At 46.8% G+C, this 19,907-nt stretch overlaps 1 protein-coding gene across 4 annotated transcripts in view; it reads right to left on the reverse strand.

Annotated features, from left to right (window-relative positions):
- The window catches only part of FHIP1B (FHF complex subunit HOOK interacting protein 1B), a 30,212-nt gene extending 12,451 nt beyond the window's left edge, over window positions 1-17,761 (reverse strand). Inside the window, exons 1-4 of one of the 4 annotated variants that reach the window (XM_075198436.1) lie at window positions 17,684-17,761; window positions 2,175-2,474; window positions 1,449-1,670; window positions 371-763 (exon numbers count right to left, since the gene is read on the reverse strand). In XM_075198436.1, coding sequence (XP_075054537.1) covers window positions 371-763; window positions 1,449-1,670; window positions 2,175-2,303 — 744 coding nt within the window. In that variant the 5' untranslated portion in view covers window positions 2,304-2,474; window positions 17,684-17,761. The other 3 variants (XM_075198437.1, XM_075198438.1, XM_075198439.1) reach the window with 3 other exon arrangements.
- Between the last annotated feature and the right edge of the window lie 2,146 nt (window positions 17,762-19,907).

Consider the following 19,907-nt stretch of genomic DNA (forward strand, 5'->3'; position numbering starts at 1 on the left):
GGACTAATGGTGTAGAGGCTGGAAGAACATCCAATATGAAATGTAGGGTCAGCTCCTGAGGAGAGAATCAGAACTGAAGCCCAGAAGAGACTGACTGTAAGAAGTTCATATGCTGTATTCCAGGCATGTCCAACCTGCGGCCCTCCAGATGTTGTGAAACTACAAGTCCCAGCATGCTCTTCCAGCTATCAACTGGTTGTCTACTGGCAAAGCATGCTGGGACTTGTAGTTTCACAACACCTGGAGGGCCGCAGGTTGGACAGGCCTGCTGTATTCCATGGCCATGATATAGCCATGGAAATACCTTTACAGTGGAAGTCGGCACACGGATTGCCAACAAACCCTCCCATGAGGCGGAAGACACACTTACCGGACAGAAGAAGGAGTTTTCCGTAATATATCTGGCCATGGTAGGGTTGTCCGACGACATTGCCATGATGAGAAGCAGGGCATCCCGTGCCTGTTGCCCTATCACACCCTCATGGTGGATGAAGGGCACCAGCAGCGAGAAGATAAGGAGGTTGGCTGGTCCGTCCTGCCCAGCGGAGTCTTGGAAGAAGAGTTCCAAGGTGGAGGGTTCCCGGGCTAGTGAGACACACAGCTGATTCAGCAGCAAAACCAGGTTGTTCTCCAGCACAACAGAGGCTGGGCCTGGTGAGAATGTGCCCAGGAGGGTGACCAGGGGGCGCAGTACAGGTTGGTAACGCAAGAGGGGCTGGCAAGACTGACTGATTAACATCTCATACAACTTCAGCTGCTCCACCTGAAAATGCAAAGAAAGAGCGGTAGAAAGTATACACACAACCCACAGTGCTGAGACTGAGGGACAGAAAACTACATTGACCATCATGCTTTGTCTTCTGTGCCGCCATCTACGTGTAATGGACCCGAAGCTTATAAATCTAATATAACAGGTTATGTATAACTCGCCCACTACACATTAGAGGACTTCCATATAGTTTTGGTCTTCACAAGTGGAGCGAAGACTCATTAAGGCGGCTCCCAAAACAATCATGGTATCAGCTACAGTTTACTACCCCGACTAGAAATCACACTGTTGTACAACCAGTCCCCTCTCCACAACTACAGAACGGCTCGGGACTGGTATCTGGTACTGGCTCGAACCTCAGTCCTAGACCTTGGTGGCTTTATGTGGGGATTGGCGTCAGACCAGAGCTCTAATGCGGGAGGTGTCGGGACCCCCGCTAAATGGGGGCAGGGTATGTTACACTACAGTTTTATTTCTGGGTGGAGTTAAATCATTGGGAAATGGCTTAAATACAATGGTGCTGCAGTTACATAATTGGACCATAAATGGGCACATTTCATCTCTGTACCACTCACATTCTCTGACTTTGTAGCTAATACATAATGGTATAGTACAGGAAGCTCCATGTGATGACATCATTGGACTGTTGTGTGATGTCATAATGCAGTTTGTAAATCACCTTCTTTTCTTCAGTGAAGTCCCTCTGAAGGTGCCACGTCAGCAACCTCTCCAGAATGCCCTCCGATGCCAAGTAACCTAGGATGGGTCCCGGTGCTTCCCCGTCCCGCGGCCGCTCTTCTGCCAGCAGACTCAGCATTTGGTAGGTATTGTTACGCACGCAGCTTAGGTCATCCATGGTGACATTTTCCGTGGACCCGTGACGCTCCAATATCCGGAGGACCTGCCCAGCGACAAACGTAATGTGAACGGAGGCTGCATAAAAGGGATACTAAATCTCCTCCAACATCCCATACAATCCTTCTCTGACTCTACCGGTGCAATGGTATCTGTACTATATATATCTCCTTCCTGTAGTCGATAGAGGGAGACGTATCCTATACCCACTTCCTGCCACTGGTCTCCTTGTGCCAACAGTTTGCTACGGAGGGACCTGTTATTCCACCAAGTTGTACACCCATACCAACTTATATTCACATAACAGACACCCTTGTCCACATCAAGTACACAGTGGAGGTTACCATTTTGCAAATGATTAAATTCACTAGGTACTGTGAGGACACTGGCTCGTAGTGAATGGATAGTTTGTATTCCCACCAATATCAGGGCTACAAAACAGCCACCTTCATTATGTGGAGACTACAAGTCAATAATAGTACTCAACATTCCTCCCAGGCTGCTCCCAGATTTAACGGACATGATATTACCCTGGTTCCTGTGGGCTCACCTGGGACCAGTGATTCTTGAAGACCATTAGGCAGGTCTCTGGGTCAGCCGTTACCAACGGTTGGAGGCTGACATTTCGGCCAGTCTTGCTGCCAGCAGCTCGAGGGTTTAGTTTACTAAGCCAGCTCATACTTGTGCGTCAATGGTGTGGTCACGGAGTGTACAGGTAACCGATGAGGAGCGGCCCCATCAGCAGTGAAACGAGAAGAAGTAAGAACCTGGGAACAAAAGGACCTCGGAAGAAGAGTACCGGGCTCATCCCGTCTGCAGAGTCTGCTGCTCCATGTTGTCCTCCGGCACTCTGGAGAAACAGTTAAAGATAGAATTAGACCGTTCAAATTACCCATTGACAGAAACAACAAACCTGAGTTCTAGAACTGCTGGAGAGTGGACAAAGATTCTATCGGAACATGTACAACATATTGGACGTTTTTCTGTAACGGGAAGGTTCCGCCAGAAATAGGAATAAACTTGTAAGATGAAATAATGGCCACAAATCCACAGTTTCTTCAGAAGCTTATTAAATATACGGATAGGACATACGAGTAATCAGCCCTGCTCTTGAAACCACATAAAAGGCCAGGTTTACTGGATAGCACCGTATGGAAACGGGTGTAACCATAACACCGTAATATCGTCACGGCAAACTATGCGTCTTTGGCAGCTAATACGACATCTCATTCCTGCCCAGATAAGACAGATACGTATAGTTATAAAGACACCTATACAGAATTCACTATAAAACACATGACCTATAAATTAGTAAGCTCCATGGCAAAAATTCTTAAGGTCCTCCAGACGCATGAAGCAGACACTTTCTTACATCCTCAGACTTACTGAAGCTCCCTCCACTGATAAATCCATGGATGCTGGTATAGTAACCATTAGGAAGTAGCCTGTTCACCAATCACAGGCTTCCTTTTAGTTGTTATGACAGCAGTCCCAGCCTGATTGCTAGAGGGAGCTTCAGTAATCTTGAGGAAGGAGGAAATTGTCTGCAACCCAAATCCTGCTACATGGGAATGACAGGGGAGCCAGCAGGAAGCAGGGGCCCGAGCCTTTGACCTCCAGGGGCAAGGCAAAACAAAACACAGGTAGCACCAACAGGTGGGGCATGGACATTATGACATTCAAACGTGGTGTAAGGTTGTCTGGGTAAAAAAACATTATTCAACTGAAATAGTAGTAACTGCAGCAGATGTATTTGGAAAATGTCACAGCAAATGCTAAAAATGCTAAAAACAGTGCAATAGGTGACAGGCCCTACTGGTGAGATCACCGAATGGATAGAAAAACAAGGAACATTCTGTGATTTATCTGATCCTCAGAATAATGTCCCTCGGACAGCCTCTGTACACACAGGTTGGTGCTTCCTCTGTACACACAGGTTGGTGCTTCCTCTGTACACACAGGTTGGTGCTTCCTCTGTACACACAGGTTGGTGCTTCCTCTGTACACACAGGTTGGTGCTTCCTCTGTACACACAGGTTGGTGCTGTTCTCTGGCTGTCACCAGGAAGACGGCCTGTTCTATGCACCGGGTGTGTCAGCCCTACTCCCCGACCTTTGTACTTATGAGGGATATTGCTCCCAACATCGATGTGAAATCAATGACATACATAACAAAGCTCCAGAGACACAACAGGGAGGGGACTGTCTGTGACATCACGCACTGATTTTACACACAACGCGGCATGTCCCAGATACCAGAGACAGCCATAGACTGAACGTCAGGGACATTCACCACAAGCTAAAATCTCTTCACATGTCCAACACTCTGGGCTCTGTATAAATTGGTTCTGTGCCTGCTGACCCCACGTCCCTCTGTACACATAACAAGGAGCTAAAGAATACTGTGTGTACAGAGGTGAATAAACACCGTGCAGCCAGTGATTCCAGATCCTAAAATATGGAAACATCTGAAGTTGCTGCCACTCAACATAAAACACCTGAGATATAACGGCTGTGTAACATGTAGCTGGAGGCTAAACTTGAGATATGCCCCTAGCTGTGTAACATGTAGCTGGAGGCGAAACCTGAGATATGCCCCTAGAACGGCTGTGTAACATGCAGCTGGAGGCTAAACCTGAGATATGCCCCTAGAACGGCTGTGTAACATGTAGCTGGAGGCTAAACCTGAGATATGCCCCTAGAACGGCTGTGTAACACGCAGCTGGAGGCTAAACCTGAGATATGCCCCTAGAACGGCTGTGTAACATGTAGCTGGAGGCTAAACCTGAGATATGCCCCTAGAACGGCTGTGTAACACGCAGCTGGAGGCTAAACCTGAGATATGCCCCTAGAACGGCTGTGTAACATGCAGCTGGAGGCTAAACCTGAGATATGCCCCTAGAACGGCTGTGTAACATGTAGCTGGAGGCTAAACCTGAGATATGCCCCTAGAACGGCTATGTATCACGCAGCTGGAGGCTAAACCTGAGATATGCCCCTAGAACGGCTGTGTAACATGTAGCTGGAGGCTAAACCTGAGATATGCCCCTAGAACGGCTGTGTATGTAACCCATGTACATTTACAATGTTCAAAACAAACAATGAGTTCACATTATATCCAGAAATGATGATACAAATCCCCTGATCCTCAGTCATCCAACCAGAGAACTACAAGTGGAGCAGCCACTTCTATCTGCATTACACAAGGATTGGTCATTCCTAATATATTCATTACTTTCCACAGCCCTTCCCTGCACACCCTACATCTGCCCACTGTGGATGATTTTTCCCCATCCTTTAATACTACATTCAGCCGACAATCAATCAGTCTCCATGGAGATACTGATTGTTCCATTAGATAGAGGGAGCTCTCTGCAATGTACAAGGTCCCGCGTAGTAACCCTTTGTGCCACAACACAGGACAGGCAGTGTGGTCCTAGAGCCGCAGAACCAGAGGACGGGTCAGTACAGAACAAGATGAGGTTTATTTTATACATTATTTCATATTTGTTTCATGAAACGTGGAAAACAGATAATCCAGCAGGGACAAGTTTTCTTTATTAATCTCTTTATTGCTGCGAATTTCTTTTTAAAGTCCCTTTTAACCTGTCGTCCACTGAATAAGGCCGTGTTCTGTTTTATTATGTAATCACTGGCGTTGTATTCTGGATATAACTGCTGGCACTGGGTACATATTACACAACCAGTCTCACGGATTGTTTTCTTCATGTTTTCTTCATATCAGTGATTGCACAAGTGTTAAAGATGTAACTGCTGACACTCACGTATCAACAATACATATTTCATATCACCATACAAATCACAGACACAGCAACATGCACACACACATACATATAAATCTATACACACATCTCACGTTTATATCATATACTCAGCAATACATATCAGACAGCAGAATTATGAAAAAGTGTCACAACTCTGAACTGTAACGCGCTACAGGATCTGCTGGCGATATATAAATGTTTAATTTCCTTCTGTTTTACTTGCCACCTGGCTCTTGGAGTCCTATAATAATAGAATAAACCATTGTTTCTCCTATTAGAACAGGCACTGTGTGGGCTCTACAGCCAGCAGTGTTAGACCACTGACCACCAATCCTGGCAGATGTGGGCAATAACCACCAACATCTTTCAATTCTTGCAAAGTGTTACAACTGCCCCCACCCGGCTACTTCTAAATGACACCCAGCTGGCAAAAGTTTCAGGGGAGAACACTGTGATGTGACAACTATCACTGGCGGTCTGTGCGCAGGATGTTACTCACACCTATGAGATGAACAGAAGGATTTATGGCTACAGACAATAAAGGCGTTACTGTCTCCAGCCGTGTGTCCCATCTCTTCTATAAACCGCACAGAACACGCCAGTCATCTCCTCTATCTGGTGGGCCAGTCAGAGCAGTCTGATATATGATGTACAATTACTATATTATAGTATAAGCTGCTGCTACTTATAGTTCTCCGTTAGTGGGTCACAGACATTACATACAAGAAGCGGCAGAGGCGCACGTTCCGCACATCGCCCCTGCGCAGGCTGCATCAGGACAAGAGATAAGGAGTGATGATAGACTGCTATCCGGGAAACCTGTTCTAATAAGAGATGCTGAAACACAGATCCCGCTGGTGTTACAGAGCTACATGTGTCAGATTATGCAGAGAATACGTGCGGAAGGGGTAATAACAGAAGGATGGGGGTATAAAGGAGCCGTAAAAAAGTTGTGTGGACAATACCCAGCAGGCAGGGAGACCAGCAGCACGCGAGGGGTTACCTGGTCTCTGGGAAACGTCCAGCAGATCACTCACAGTCTGCAGCAGGTGCTGTGGTTCTGATCTCACAGCAGGGAAAGGGTTAAACTCGGCTAACAAACAATCCACACCCAAATTCATCACTCTGCGCTACAGGCTCCCATGGGAGAATGTCATCCCTGAGGCAGCAGCAGGGAATTCCCAATCAGCAACAGAAACATGTACAGGACAAACAGGATGATGGAAATATAACATCGCTGAGGAGGAAGGAAACAGCCACATAGTAACAGCACAGAGCGCACCAGCCTCCTCCTCGCACCGCGGAGCTCACCGACAGCACAGAGCGCACCAGCCTCCTCCTCGTACCGCAGAGCTCACGACAGCACAGAGCGTACCAGCCTCCTCCTCGTACCGCGGAGCTCACCGACAGCACAGAGCGCACCAGTCTCCTCCTTGCACCACGGAGCTCACTGACAGCACAGAGCACACCAGCCTCCTCCTCGTACCGCGGAGCTCACTGACAGCACAGAGCGCACCAGCCTCCTCCTCGTACCGCGGAGCTCACCGACAGCAGAGTACACCAGCCTCCTCGTACCGCGGAGCTCACTGACAGCACAGAGCGTACCAGCCTCCTCCTCGTACCGCGGAGCTCACTGACAGCACAGAGTACACCAGCCTCCTCCTCGTACCGCGGAGCTCACTAACAGCACAGAGCGCACCAGCCTCCTCCTCGTACCGCAGAGCTCACTGACAGCACAGAGCGCACCAGCCTCCTCCTCGTACCGCAGAGCTCACTGACAACACAGAGCGCACCAGCCTCCTCCTCGTACCGCGGAGCTCAGACAGCACACCAGCCTCCTCCTCGTACCGCGGAGCTCACTGACAGCACACCAGCCTCCTCCTTGTACCGCGGAGCTCACTGACAGCACAGAGTACACCAATGTCCCCCCCACAACACCTAGATCACTGACAAAAACACTGAACGTAATTTTATCTATCACATCTACACCCTATTATTCCCTACAGCTCCTGGAGGGTCATGAGATGAGCCCTGACTTCCATTGGGCCTTAATGGGGCCTAAGTTCCCTGTCACCAACCAATAGGGCCCTTCCTCCACCATGGGCTCCTCACCTCACCCTTCTGCACCTTCAACTACACTAACATTGACCCTTTAGTTACCTGACCGGCCTACGGTGCTGGACTCCCCCATCCCGATGCTCCAGCATCTCTGTACAACGCTCCAAGGACTGATTATCCACCCGGTTCCTGTTTACCCTTACCCACACAACCCTCCAGTGCCTCTTCTACTTTTTCCCCTACATCAACAGAGAAACTACCCACCCTCCAGTTATCCGTACAGAACCCAGGACCCCTGGGCTCCTTCCAGTATATTTTCTACATTAACTGTATTCTCTATTTACCATTATGCTTTCCACTACTCCCACAAACTTTATTTCAAATTCACCATGTACTCTTACTACCATGTCATATCTCTTGCCAAACAGTAAAAACCCTCATCTCCTCCCAGTCCATCAACTCCCTTCTCTGCCCCAGTCTCGTCCCACTCACACTGCCCACAACTTTATTTCTTACTTTGAAGAGAAAACTTTCTCTAGCCATCACATCATCTCCTTACCTTCGCTCTTCTCACCCCTCTTCTCATGCTGTTCCCCTCTGTCTCCTCCATTTGCAGTCACCTGGCCACCTCTTCAACCTATCACTCTATACTGGCAACTTCCCTTCCATTATCAAACACACGTTCAACATTCTAATTGTCAAGAAACCATCTCTAAACCTGCCTCTGTCCAGCTACTACCCCACATCCCTAGTGCCATTCCTTTCCAACTCAAACTGCTAGTCTTCAACCGCTTAGAACACTTTCTCTCCTTGACCCCCATACAATCGGTCTTCTGCCCTTCTCCACTAAATAGAGACTGCCCACACCAAGGTGACTCATAAACAACTCCTGGCTAAATCATGGGGCCACTTCGCACTGTACTTGCTACTTCCGCTTTTGGCACAGGTGATCATCCTCTCCTCCTTGACACCAGTCACTCCCACATGGGCTTCGTAGCACTGTCCTTTCCTGGTTTACTTCCTACCTCTCTGTTTCTTCACCCTATAAAGCCACCTTTAATTCCTCCCCTTCCTACATCCCTGACCTTGTCAAGAAATACTCCCCTTCTCCGTTCTGTTAATGACTTTTGGGTCTTCTATAACCAATTCACACTCCCATCCTCAGGACTTTGTCTGCGCTGGTACCCACCTTTGGAACTCCCTGCCCTGCCAGACCAGACCCCAACCTCCTATCTTGCAAGTATTCCCTCAAAACTCACCTTTTCATGCTTGTCTATTCTGCCCCAGCTCCGTCCTCACGCTCCACCTACCTCTTCCTCCCGCTTCCCTCCACTTGCTACCCACCCCATCAAGTTTCACCAGCCCCTTCCACTCCTTTCCCTCCTCCCAATTTTCTCAGTTTGTACCCCGCCTCATCCTTAACAACTCCATCTGTTCACTTCAAATACCTCATCCACACACTTCCCTCCACCCTAGTGTCTGCTTCCCTTCCCTCTTGAATGTTAATGCTCACGAATTTGGCCCTCTCTACCTCCTCGTCCTTTGTACGGTTTCCTTTGTTCTAATTGCGTCTTCTTATGTAGTTATTTCCTCTATTGTCTCTTGTATGGATTTTTACGACCTCAATTGTTGCTCTTGCCTTATTTGTAGATTGTTCTGTTTATATTGTGTTGGTTGTACGGTGCTGCAGATCCTCGGGCACATTATAAATAAACTAAGATGATTCTACACCATCTTTAAACCATGGGCCTCAGCTGAACAAATGAATGCATCTCCCGACAATGATGCACCGACAGATCGGTAGAAGATGTGGAAGGGCAATGACATTCTTGTCTTCGGTATAATCAATCAGGTGGCCTGAAAGAGGGCCAAAAACAACAAGTTTGACAACACCGTTGCTAGGAGTTATGATGTGTAACACAGCTGAATGTAACAATAAGACCTGTGACAAGTTCCATACTAAATGGTATAAAGACCACCTGAAACTGAGCACTGAAGATTAAAGCAGTTGTAAGAGAGTAGCCACGGTCTACACTAGTCTCCTTCACCGGCACTTTGAACCGCTTACTTCTGAGTGTTGTGTACAGCTCCTGCAGCACCTCTTTGCTGGTGACCGCGGCTGGTTCCTTCCAAGCCTCAGCCCTCTCCACCCTAGTACCACTAGGCTGGGAAGTTTCATCTTTAAATGTCCTGCACAGAACACTTCCTGGGAAACCTGCTTTGGGGTCTTGCTCCCCCTCCAAGCTGCAATCTCCTCTAGAGGGAGAGCGACCAGACCCTGGGGTAGCAGTCTCCTTGCTGCCAGCTGCTGGAGCCCTCCGGTGTCCATGGTGGCTCTTTTGCCGGCTGGAGCTCCCGGGAGGCACTGCGTCCTATGGATTAATTTTAATTCAGGATACACTATTAGAAGCTCATTCACTGCCGCCGTACTGTGGCCAGAGCTGAATTGCGGTGACTTCCGCTATTTGGCCCCCTAGAGATGGGGGCTCCCACATGGCACCACCGCAGGTAAACACCACCAGGAGGAGCCCTCCACTGGTCCAACAGGACAAAGTGAAATATTTACTTTTATTTAAATATAAGACATTTTTTATATTAAACACTTAATTTCCCCAAATGCTCACAGACACCTACGCTCTATACAGAAACCTTTACTATTTTATAGAGCAGCCATTAACCCTTTTGGCATCACAGACAGACATTAACCATTCCAGCGCCGTGGTGGTTATATTTTAAATGGCACGTGCAGGGTATATGGTGGGGGGTACAGGGCCACACCAAGCACATGGTGTGAGGATAATCAGTTTGGGTGCTGGGGGAAGGGGATGAAAGGAGGGAGAGCCAGTGATTATGGCAGAGGATTCACCTGAGGAAAAAAAACAGGCTACAGAAACATGAAGGGAGGGGGGAAGAAAAAGTGTCTGCGAGGAGGAGTAATAGGAGAATGGGTGGCGGACGGCAGAGGAAGGGTTTACAGAAAATAGGGACAACAAAAGGTGATGTTGGCACGGTTGCCAATCGTTGGAAACTGCTGGCAAATATTAATGAAGAAAACAAGGTGAAACAAACTCATGGATTCATGGAGATGTAAGTAGGGGGTAATATATGGCTCCTAAACCGCGGGAGGACTGCGAATCATCATCATCACCATTTATTTATATAGCGCCACTGATTCCGCAGCGCTGTACAGAGAACTCACTCACATCAGTCCCTGCCCCATTGGAGCTTACAGTCTAAATTCCCTAATATACACACAGATAGAGAGACTGGGGCCAATTTTGATAGCAGCCAATTAACCTACCAGTATGTTTTTGGAGTGTGGTAGGAAACCGGAGCACCCGGAGGAAACCCACGCAAACACAGGGGGAACATACAAACTCCACACAGACAAGACCATGGTTGGGAATTGAACTCATGACCCCAGCGCTGTTAGGGCAGAAGTGCTAACCACTTAGCCACCATGCTGCCCAAATCCAAATGACATGGGAGACCCCTGGGTAGGACCCCCATTACCTGCACTAAGTGGATGACACTAAACGCAGATCTTACTGAGAGGCAGCCGCTGCTGAAGGACTTATGAGACTGGAGGACACCATGGGAGCGCCGGCTGGATGTCACAGGCAGAGACATAGTAAGTGGTGAGAGAGGTGATGGGGGAGTGGGAGGTATGAGGCGTGGAATGGAGGTGGAGTTGCAAAAGGCTGGGAAGGGTGAACTAAGGCTGCTGACTGGAATCGATTACAAGAATGAAGGGGGGGTGGGGGCGGATTGGAGGGTGAGATACAGAAGTATTCAGCCTTTCGTAATATCCTATTTCTCAATACCTAGATATAAGCAGAGTGAGTATTTATATCACGGGTGTGTTACTAGCACAGAGACAGTCGGTCTTAATATACAGAATACACTCGTCCTCACCGTGTGTGATCTAAGGTTCATCACGGTGGAAGTACAAGCCGGGCCAAGGTGACAGACATGATTTTACTAGCTGTGAGTGGCAGTTTGTCGCTTCCTCCTAAGGAGCAATCCTACTTTATATTTCCAAAGCTCAGTGTCTGGCCTGGACGAGGACAACCGCAGCTACCGGATCCTCTGCTGGAATAACAGGACAGAACGACAGCGCAGCCGACCTCTCGTCACACTTACAAATCATGTTCTACTGAACACAAAATAACACCACAAACTAAAACTGTAAATAGAATACAAGTGTTAGTGATGAGGGGAAATACTGAGTGACAGGATCCCTGTAGGGGATGTTCTCACAGGTATATTTCTGCTATTTGTCTTCCATGCTGCACACATGGATCATACACAGCACTCACAATAACCTCTCCATCTCTCTGCAACATGTGGTAAATGTTGCGTCCGTGTAAGCTCTGCGGTCCAGTAAAGAGCGCGCTGCACAGGGATATACACAATGGTTTTCTTTCTTATGAACCATGCCCCATGTGAATGTGGCCTAATCCGAACACTGCTGTGGGTGGCACAATTCTGCATTAACGCGTTTCACACACAGGTGAGAGTTGCGACATGAAATGACCAGCTGGTAACAGAGTCCACGTTTTACAATCTCTGGCACAAAACGGTCTGCGTATCTATCTGGTACCAGTGGGCAGAAGTGTACATGATAATAAGCAGGTTGGAGTAACAAGTACCCAGCACTGAGTAACATGTACATCAATAGAAAGGAATTACAGCAAGAGAGTGAGGTTTTCGCCTTATACTGCTCCTCCTATAAGGAAAGGTACACTGACCAAAACTGCACCCCAACCACATCACCTCCTCCTCTCTTGTGGATGTAAGCGGGGATCTGGTTACACAAACTGCAAACAATAAGCTTATAAAATAAAAAAGCAAACAATTCTCACCCAGGCACACGTTCCAATCATCATCCTCACCATTTATTTATATAGCGCCACTAATTCCGCAGCTCTGTACAGAGAACTCACTCACATCAGTCCCTGCCCCATTGGAGCTTACAGTCTAAATTCCCTAACATACACACAGAGAGAGACAGACAGAGGGAGGGACTAGGGTTAATTTTGGTAGCAGTCAATTAACCTACCAGTATATTTTTGGAGTGTGGGAGGAAACCGGAGCACCCGGAGGAAACCCACGCAAACACAGGGAGAACATACAAACTCCACACAGATAAGGCCATGGTCGGGAATCGAACTCATGACCCCAGTGCTGTGAGGCAGAAGTGCTAACCACTGAGCCACTGTGCTGCCCAATCCCCCGGAAGCCCCCACCAGGAGAGGAGTGAAACGCAGTTACTCAGGACACCAGTATCCCTACTGGTGCACTCTGATTGGTTGAACCAATCAAACATTCTTCTGCTTAATTGACTCTCAGTCTGATTCAAACACGTTTAATTCTAAACATTTATAAGGAGATAGATGTCAGCTAACCGTAGAGAGATGCAGTGAGAATACGGTAGATTTGGCGGGTCAGGATAATATCCAGCGCGTTATGTAAACAGGAGAGAAATTAGGCATCTTACACATACATGTGAAGAGAATGTTTATGCCCACATTATCCTCACATATTGAATAAGGTAAGATGAATACTCTCCACGTAGGCACAGAATGCGCCAACACTAATGATGACGTTTGAATTTCAATTCTGATTCCAGACCTACCCCACATGAGCACAGAGAGCCGCCCTGAACCATAAGTTTGGAATCTACGTCCGAAATTGAAAAAAAATCACATATGCCGGACCTAGAGGTCTAATGGTCTCGGCATTATCGTACATCATTTATTTAAATAGCGCCAGCAAATTCCGTAGCGCTTTACAATTGGGGACAAACGCAGTAATAAACAAAACTGGGTAATACAAAGCGGTAAGCGGGCCCTGCTCAAATGCTTACAATCTATAGACACAAATAATAGATTTCTATAGAGGAGGTCTGGCCAACCTGTGGCTCTCCAGGTGTTGTGAAACTACAAGCCCCAGCATGCTTTGCCAGCAAACAAACAGCCGATAGCTGGTAGGGAATTTTGGGACGTGTAGTTTCACATCACCTGGAGAGCCACAGGTTGGCCAGGCCCGGTATAGACCATCAACTACAGTGCCCATAACAACAAGCAGAGCCCAGCAAACAATCTGAGGTCAGAGAAGCAAAGTCCGATATAAGTCCAGGTCACAACACAGACCAAGCACCCCGGGTCACAACAAACTATCACCAGCACAAGAGAAGCCTGGACGACACACTTCCTGACCACATCACCCACCTAAGGCTCGTGCCTCCTAACCTGGTAATAGAATCTGGCCTGTTAAGAAACCACATGATGTGATCATACAATAGAAAACATACATGGTATAACGAGAACCCCTCACCAGTATCCTAGCGACTCTCAGGGGGCGCTGTCTATCCAAACTTCTCCTGGGACGTAGACCCTCTCTCCCTTCCCTGTCACCTGGCAGAGGCTGAGGCTGGGTAGTGAATGTCCCGTCTCTGTTGTGGGGAGCTTATAAAAGCAGAAATGACGTTCTGATGAGTCCCAGGAGCTGCCTGATTGGTCCTTTTCTACGTTTACCTTTTCACAGATAGCAGATGATTTGCTCTTGATACAATAAGGGAAGGTATTGTTCTGTGGCTGCACAGCAGAGTCTGTTCAAACATTACATTTACATACAATGCAGTCCTCTGTAATTAAACAAAGCCTCTATCTGTGGACCTTTTCCTATCTTATCACAGGAGACCCCCTGGTGTGATGTACATTCATATTGGAATTTGGCGGACAACAATCCTTCTGCCCAGGCTGAGACAATGGACTTGTCTGTATACACAAGATAAGAAGGTCACTCTGCCAGACATATACAGTGTGTATAATATATATAAAACTTTAAATATGATTGACAAATATGGGGAACCAGTGGGCTAGAAAAAGTGTTTCTATAATCCACTATAGCGAGGTGCAAACTAGTAGAGGTGAGATTAATACCTTGTTTCACCACAGACCCCAAATAACACACATGCCGGTGACCCCCCCCCCATATAACACACACATACCGGTAGGTGACCCCCCCATATAACAAACACATACCAAAAGGTGACCCCCCCCCATATAACACACATACCGGTAGGTGACCCCCCATATAACACACACATACCAGGAGGTGACCCCCCCATGTAACACACATACCGGTAGATGACCCCCCCCATATAACACACACATACCAAAAGGTGACCCCCCCATATAACACACACATACGAAAAGGTGACCCCCCCATATAACACTCACATACCGGTAGGTGACCCCCCCATATAACACATACATACCGGTAGGTGACCCCCCCCATATAACACACACATACCGGTAGGTGACCCCCCCATATAACACACATACCGGTAGGTGACACCCCCCCATATAACACACACATAACGGTAGTTGACCCCCCCATATAACACACACATATCGGTAGGTGACCCCCCCATATAACACTCACATACCGGTAGGTGACCCCCCCCCCATATACAACACACATACCGGTAGGTGACCCCCCCATATAACACACACATACCGGTAGGTGACCCCCCCATATAACACACACATACCGGTAGGTGACCCCCCCATATAACACACATACCGGTAGGTGACCCCCCCCATATAACACACACATAACGGTAGTTGACCCCCCATATAACACACACATATCGGTAGGTGACCCCCCATATAACACACATACCGGTGGGTGATCCCCCCCATATACAATACACATACCGGTAGGTGACCCCATATAAAACACACATATACCGGTAGGTGACCCCCATATAACACACACAACGGTAGGTGACCCCCATATAACACACACACAACGGTAGGTGACCCCCATATAACACACACACACACAACGGTAGGTGACCCCCATATAACACACACACACAACGGTAGGTGACCCCCATATAACACACACAACGGTAGGTGACCCCCATATAACACACACAACGGTAGGTGACCCCCATATAACACACACACACACAACGGTAGGTGACCCCCATATAACACACACACACACAACGGTAGGTGACCCCCATATAACACACACACACACACAACGGTAGGTGACCCCCATATAACACACACACACACACAACGGTAGGTGACCCCCATATAACACACACACACACACAACGGTAGGTGACCCCCATATAACACACACACACACAACGGTAGGTGACCCCCATATAACACACACACACAACGGTAGGTGACCCCCATATAACACACACACAACGGTAGGTGACCCCCATATAACACACACACGCAACGGTAGGTGACCCCCATATAACACACACACACACACACACACACAACGGTAGGTGACCCCCATATAACACACACACGCAACGGTAGATGACCCCCATATAACACACACACGCAACGGTAGATGACCCCCATATAACACACACACACACAACGGTAGGTGACCCCCATATAACACACACACACACAACGGTAGGTGACCCCCATATAACACACACACAACGGTAGGTGACCTCCATATAACACACACGCCGGTAGGTGACCCCCATATAACACACAAGCCGGTAGGTGACCCCCATATAACACACACACCGGTAGGTGACCCCCCATATAACACACATACCGGTAGGTGACCCCCCATATGACACACATACCGGTAGGTGACCCCCCATATAACACACACACACACATACCGGTAGGTGACCCCCCCATATAACACACATACCGGTAGGTGACCCCCCATATCACACACATACCGGTAGGTGACCCCCCATATAACACACATACCGGTAGGTGACCCCCCATATAACACACATACCGGTAGGTGACCCCCCATATAACACACATACCGGTAGGTGACCCCCCATATAACACACATACCGGTAGGTGACCCCCCATATAACACACATACCGGTAGGTGACCCCCCATATAACACACATACCGGTAGGTGACCCCCCCATATAACACACATACCGGTAGGTGACCCCCCATATAACACACATACCGGTAGGTGACCCCCCATATAACACACATACCGGTAGGTGACCCCCCATATAACACACATACCGGTAGGTGACACCCATATAACACACATACCGGTAGGTGACCCCCATATAACACACATACCGGTAGGTGACCCCATATAACACACATACTGGTAGGTGACCCCCATATAACACACATACTGGTAGGTGACCCCCATATAACACACATACCGGTAGGTGACCCCATATAACACACATACCGGTAGGTGACCCCATATAACATACATACTGGTAGGTGACCCCATATAACACACATACTGGTAGGTGACCCCATATAACACACATACCGGTAGGTGACCCCCCATATAACACACATACCGGTAGGTGACCCCCCATATAACACACATACCGGTAGGTGACCCCCCATATAACACACATACCGGTAGGTGACCCCCCATATAACACACATACCGGTAGGTGACCCCCCATATAACACACATACCGGTAGGTGACCCCCCATATAACACACATACCGGTAGGTGACCCCCATATAACACACATACCGGTAGGTGACCCCCATATAACACACATACCGGTAGGTGACCCCATATAACACACATACCGGTAGGTGACCCCATATAACACACATACCGGTAGGTGACCCCATATAACATACATACTGGTAGGTGACCCCATATAACACACATACTGGTAGGTGAACCCCATATAACACACATACCGGTAGGTGACCCCATATAACACACATACCGGTAGGTGACCCCCATATAACACACATACTGGTAGGTGACCCCCATATAACACACATACTGGTAGGTGACCCCATATAACACACATACTGGTAGGTGACCCCCATATAACACACATACTGGTAGGTGACCCCCATATAACACACACACTGGTAGGTGACCCCCATATAACACACATACTGGTAGGTGACCCCCATATAACACACATACTGGTAGGTGACCCCATATAACACACACACTGGTAGGTGACCCCTATATAACACACATACTGGTAAGTGACCCCCATATAACACACATACTGGTAAGTGACCCCCATATAACACACATACTGGTAAGTGACCCCCATATAACACGTCACCTGACAGGTGACCCCCAGTGACCCCGCACCTCCCCCCGGTACTAGGATTATGACTGTGTCTCGGGATCACCCCGGTCCAGGCACACTGGCGGCGATGACAATAAATTGGGATCTCACCTGTCCCCTCAGCAGGTCCCGGCCACCATCTTCCTCTGCTCAGTAGGTGCAGGACTATAGACCACCCACTCACTAATGCGCAAGCGTGGAGTCTGAGGCATGCCGGGAAATGTAGTTGACGGAGGCGTTGGGCCCATTGATTGATAGACGACGGGAGTTGTAGTCTTTTTGCCTTATACAAAACATACTGTGAGCTTCTATGAACTACAACTCCCGGCGTCCTGTTCGGTCCGCCCTTATGTGCGTCTAGACAATAGCCAATGCTGCCACCTGCCGGCTGTCTGAGGGAAGTGTAATAACAGCGGCAGCCACAGCTGTAATAGTGACATTCACTCTGTCAATAGCCGATGTATTATCCATGATGTCTGCCCATATACTAATTATTATCTGTTACCTCTGACTGACCATATACTGATTATTATCTGTTACCTCTGACTGATCATATACTGATTATTATCTGTTACCTCTGACCTGCCCATATACTAATTATTATCTGTTACCTCTGACCTGCCCATATACTAATTATTATCTGTTACCTCTGACCTGACCATATACTAATTATTATCTGTTACCTCTGACCTGACCATATACTAATTATTATCTGTTACCTCTGACCTGCCCATATACTAATTATTATCTGTTACCTCTGACTGACCATATACTAATTATTATCTGTTACCTGTGACTGACCATATACTAATTATTATCTGTTACCTCTGACTGACCATATACTGATTATTATCTGTTACCTCTGACCTGACCTTATACTGATTATTACCTGTTACCTCTGACCTGACCTTATACTGATTATTATCTGTTACCTCTGACTGACCATATACTGATTATTATCTGTTACCTCTGACCTGACCTTATACTGATTATTATCTGTTACCTCTGACCTGACCTTATACTAATTATTATCTGTTACCTGTGACCTGACCATATACTAATTATTATCTGTTACCTGTGACCTGACCATATACTAATTATTATCTGTTACCTCTGACTGACCATATACTGATTATTATCTGTTACCTCTGACCTGACCTTATACTAATTATTATCTGTTACCTGTGACCTGACCATATGCTAATTATTATCTGTTACCTCTAACCTGACCATATACTAATTATTATCTGTTACCTCTGACCTGACCATATACTAATTATTATCTGTTACCTCTGACCTGCCCATATACTAATTATTATCTGTTACCTCTGACTGACCATATACTGATTATTATCTGTTACCTCTGACTGACCATATACTGATTATTATCTGTTACCTCTGACCTGACCTTATACTGATTATTATCTGTTACCTCTGACCTGACCTTATACTAATTATTATCTGTTACCTCTGACTGACCATATACTGATTATTATCTGTTACCTCTGACTGACCATATACTGATTATTATCTGTTACCTCTGACCTGACCTTATACTGATTATTATCTGTTACCTCTGTCTGACCATATACTGATTATTATCTGTTACCTCTGACCTGACCTTATACTAATTATTATCTGTTACCTGTGACCTGACCATATACTAATTATTATCTGTTACCTGTGACCTGACCATATACTAATTATTATCTGTTACCTCTGACCTGCCCTTATACTAATTATTATCTGTTACCTGACCATATACTAATTATTATCTGTTACCTCTGACCTGACCATATACTAATTATTATCTGTTACCTGACCATATACTAATTATTATCTGTTACCTGTGACCTGCCCATATACTAATTATTATCTGTTACCTCTGACTGACCATATACTGATTATTATCTGTTACCTCTGACCTGACCTTATACTAATTATTATCTGTTACCTCTGACCTGACCATATACTAATTATTATCTGTTACCTGACCATATACTAATTATTATCTGTTACCTGTGACCTGCCCATATACTAATTATTATCTGTTACCTCTGACTGACCATATACTAATTATTATCTGTTACCTCTGACCTGACCATATACTAATTATTATCTGTTACCTGACCATATACTAATTATTATCTGTTACCTCTGACCTGTCCATATACTAATTATTATCTGTTACCTCTACTCAGACCATATACTAATTATTATCTGTTACCTCTGACCTGACCATATACTAATTATTATTTGTTTCCTCTGACCTGACCATATACTAATTATTATCTGTTTCCTCTGACCTGACCATATACTAATTATTATCTGTTTT

The sequence above is a fragment of the Mixophyes fleayi genome, chromosome 2 (genome assembly GCF_038048845.1).
Source record: "Mixophyes fleayi isolate aMixFle1 chromosome 2, aMixFle1.hap1, whole genome shotgun sequence".
Taxonomy (NCBI): Eukaryota; Metazoa; Chordata; class Amphibia; order Anura; family Limnodynastidae; genus Mixophyes; species Mixophyes fleayi.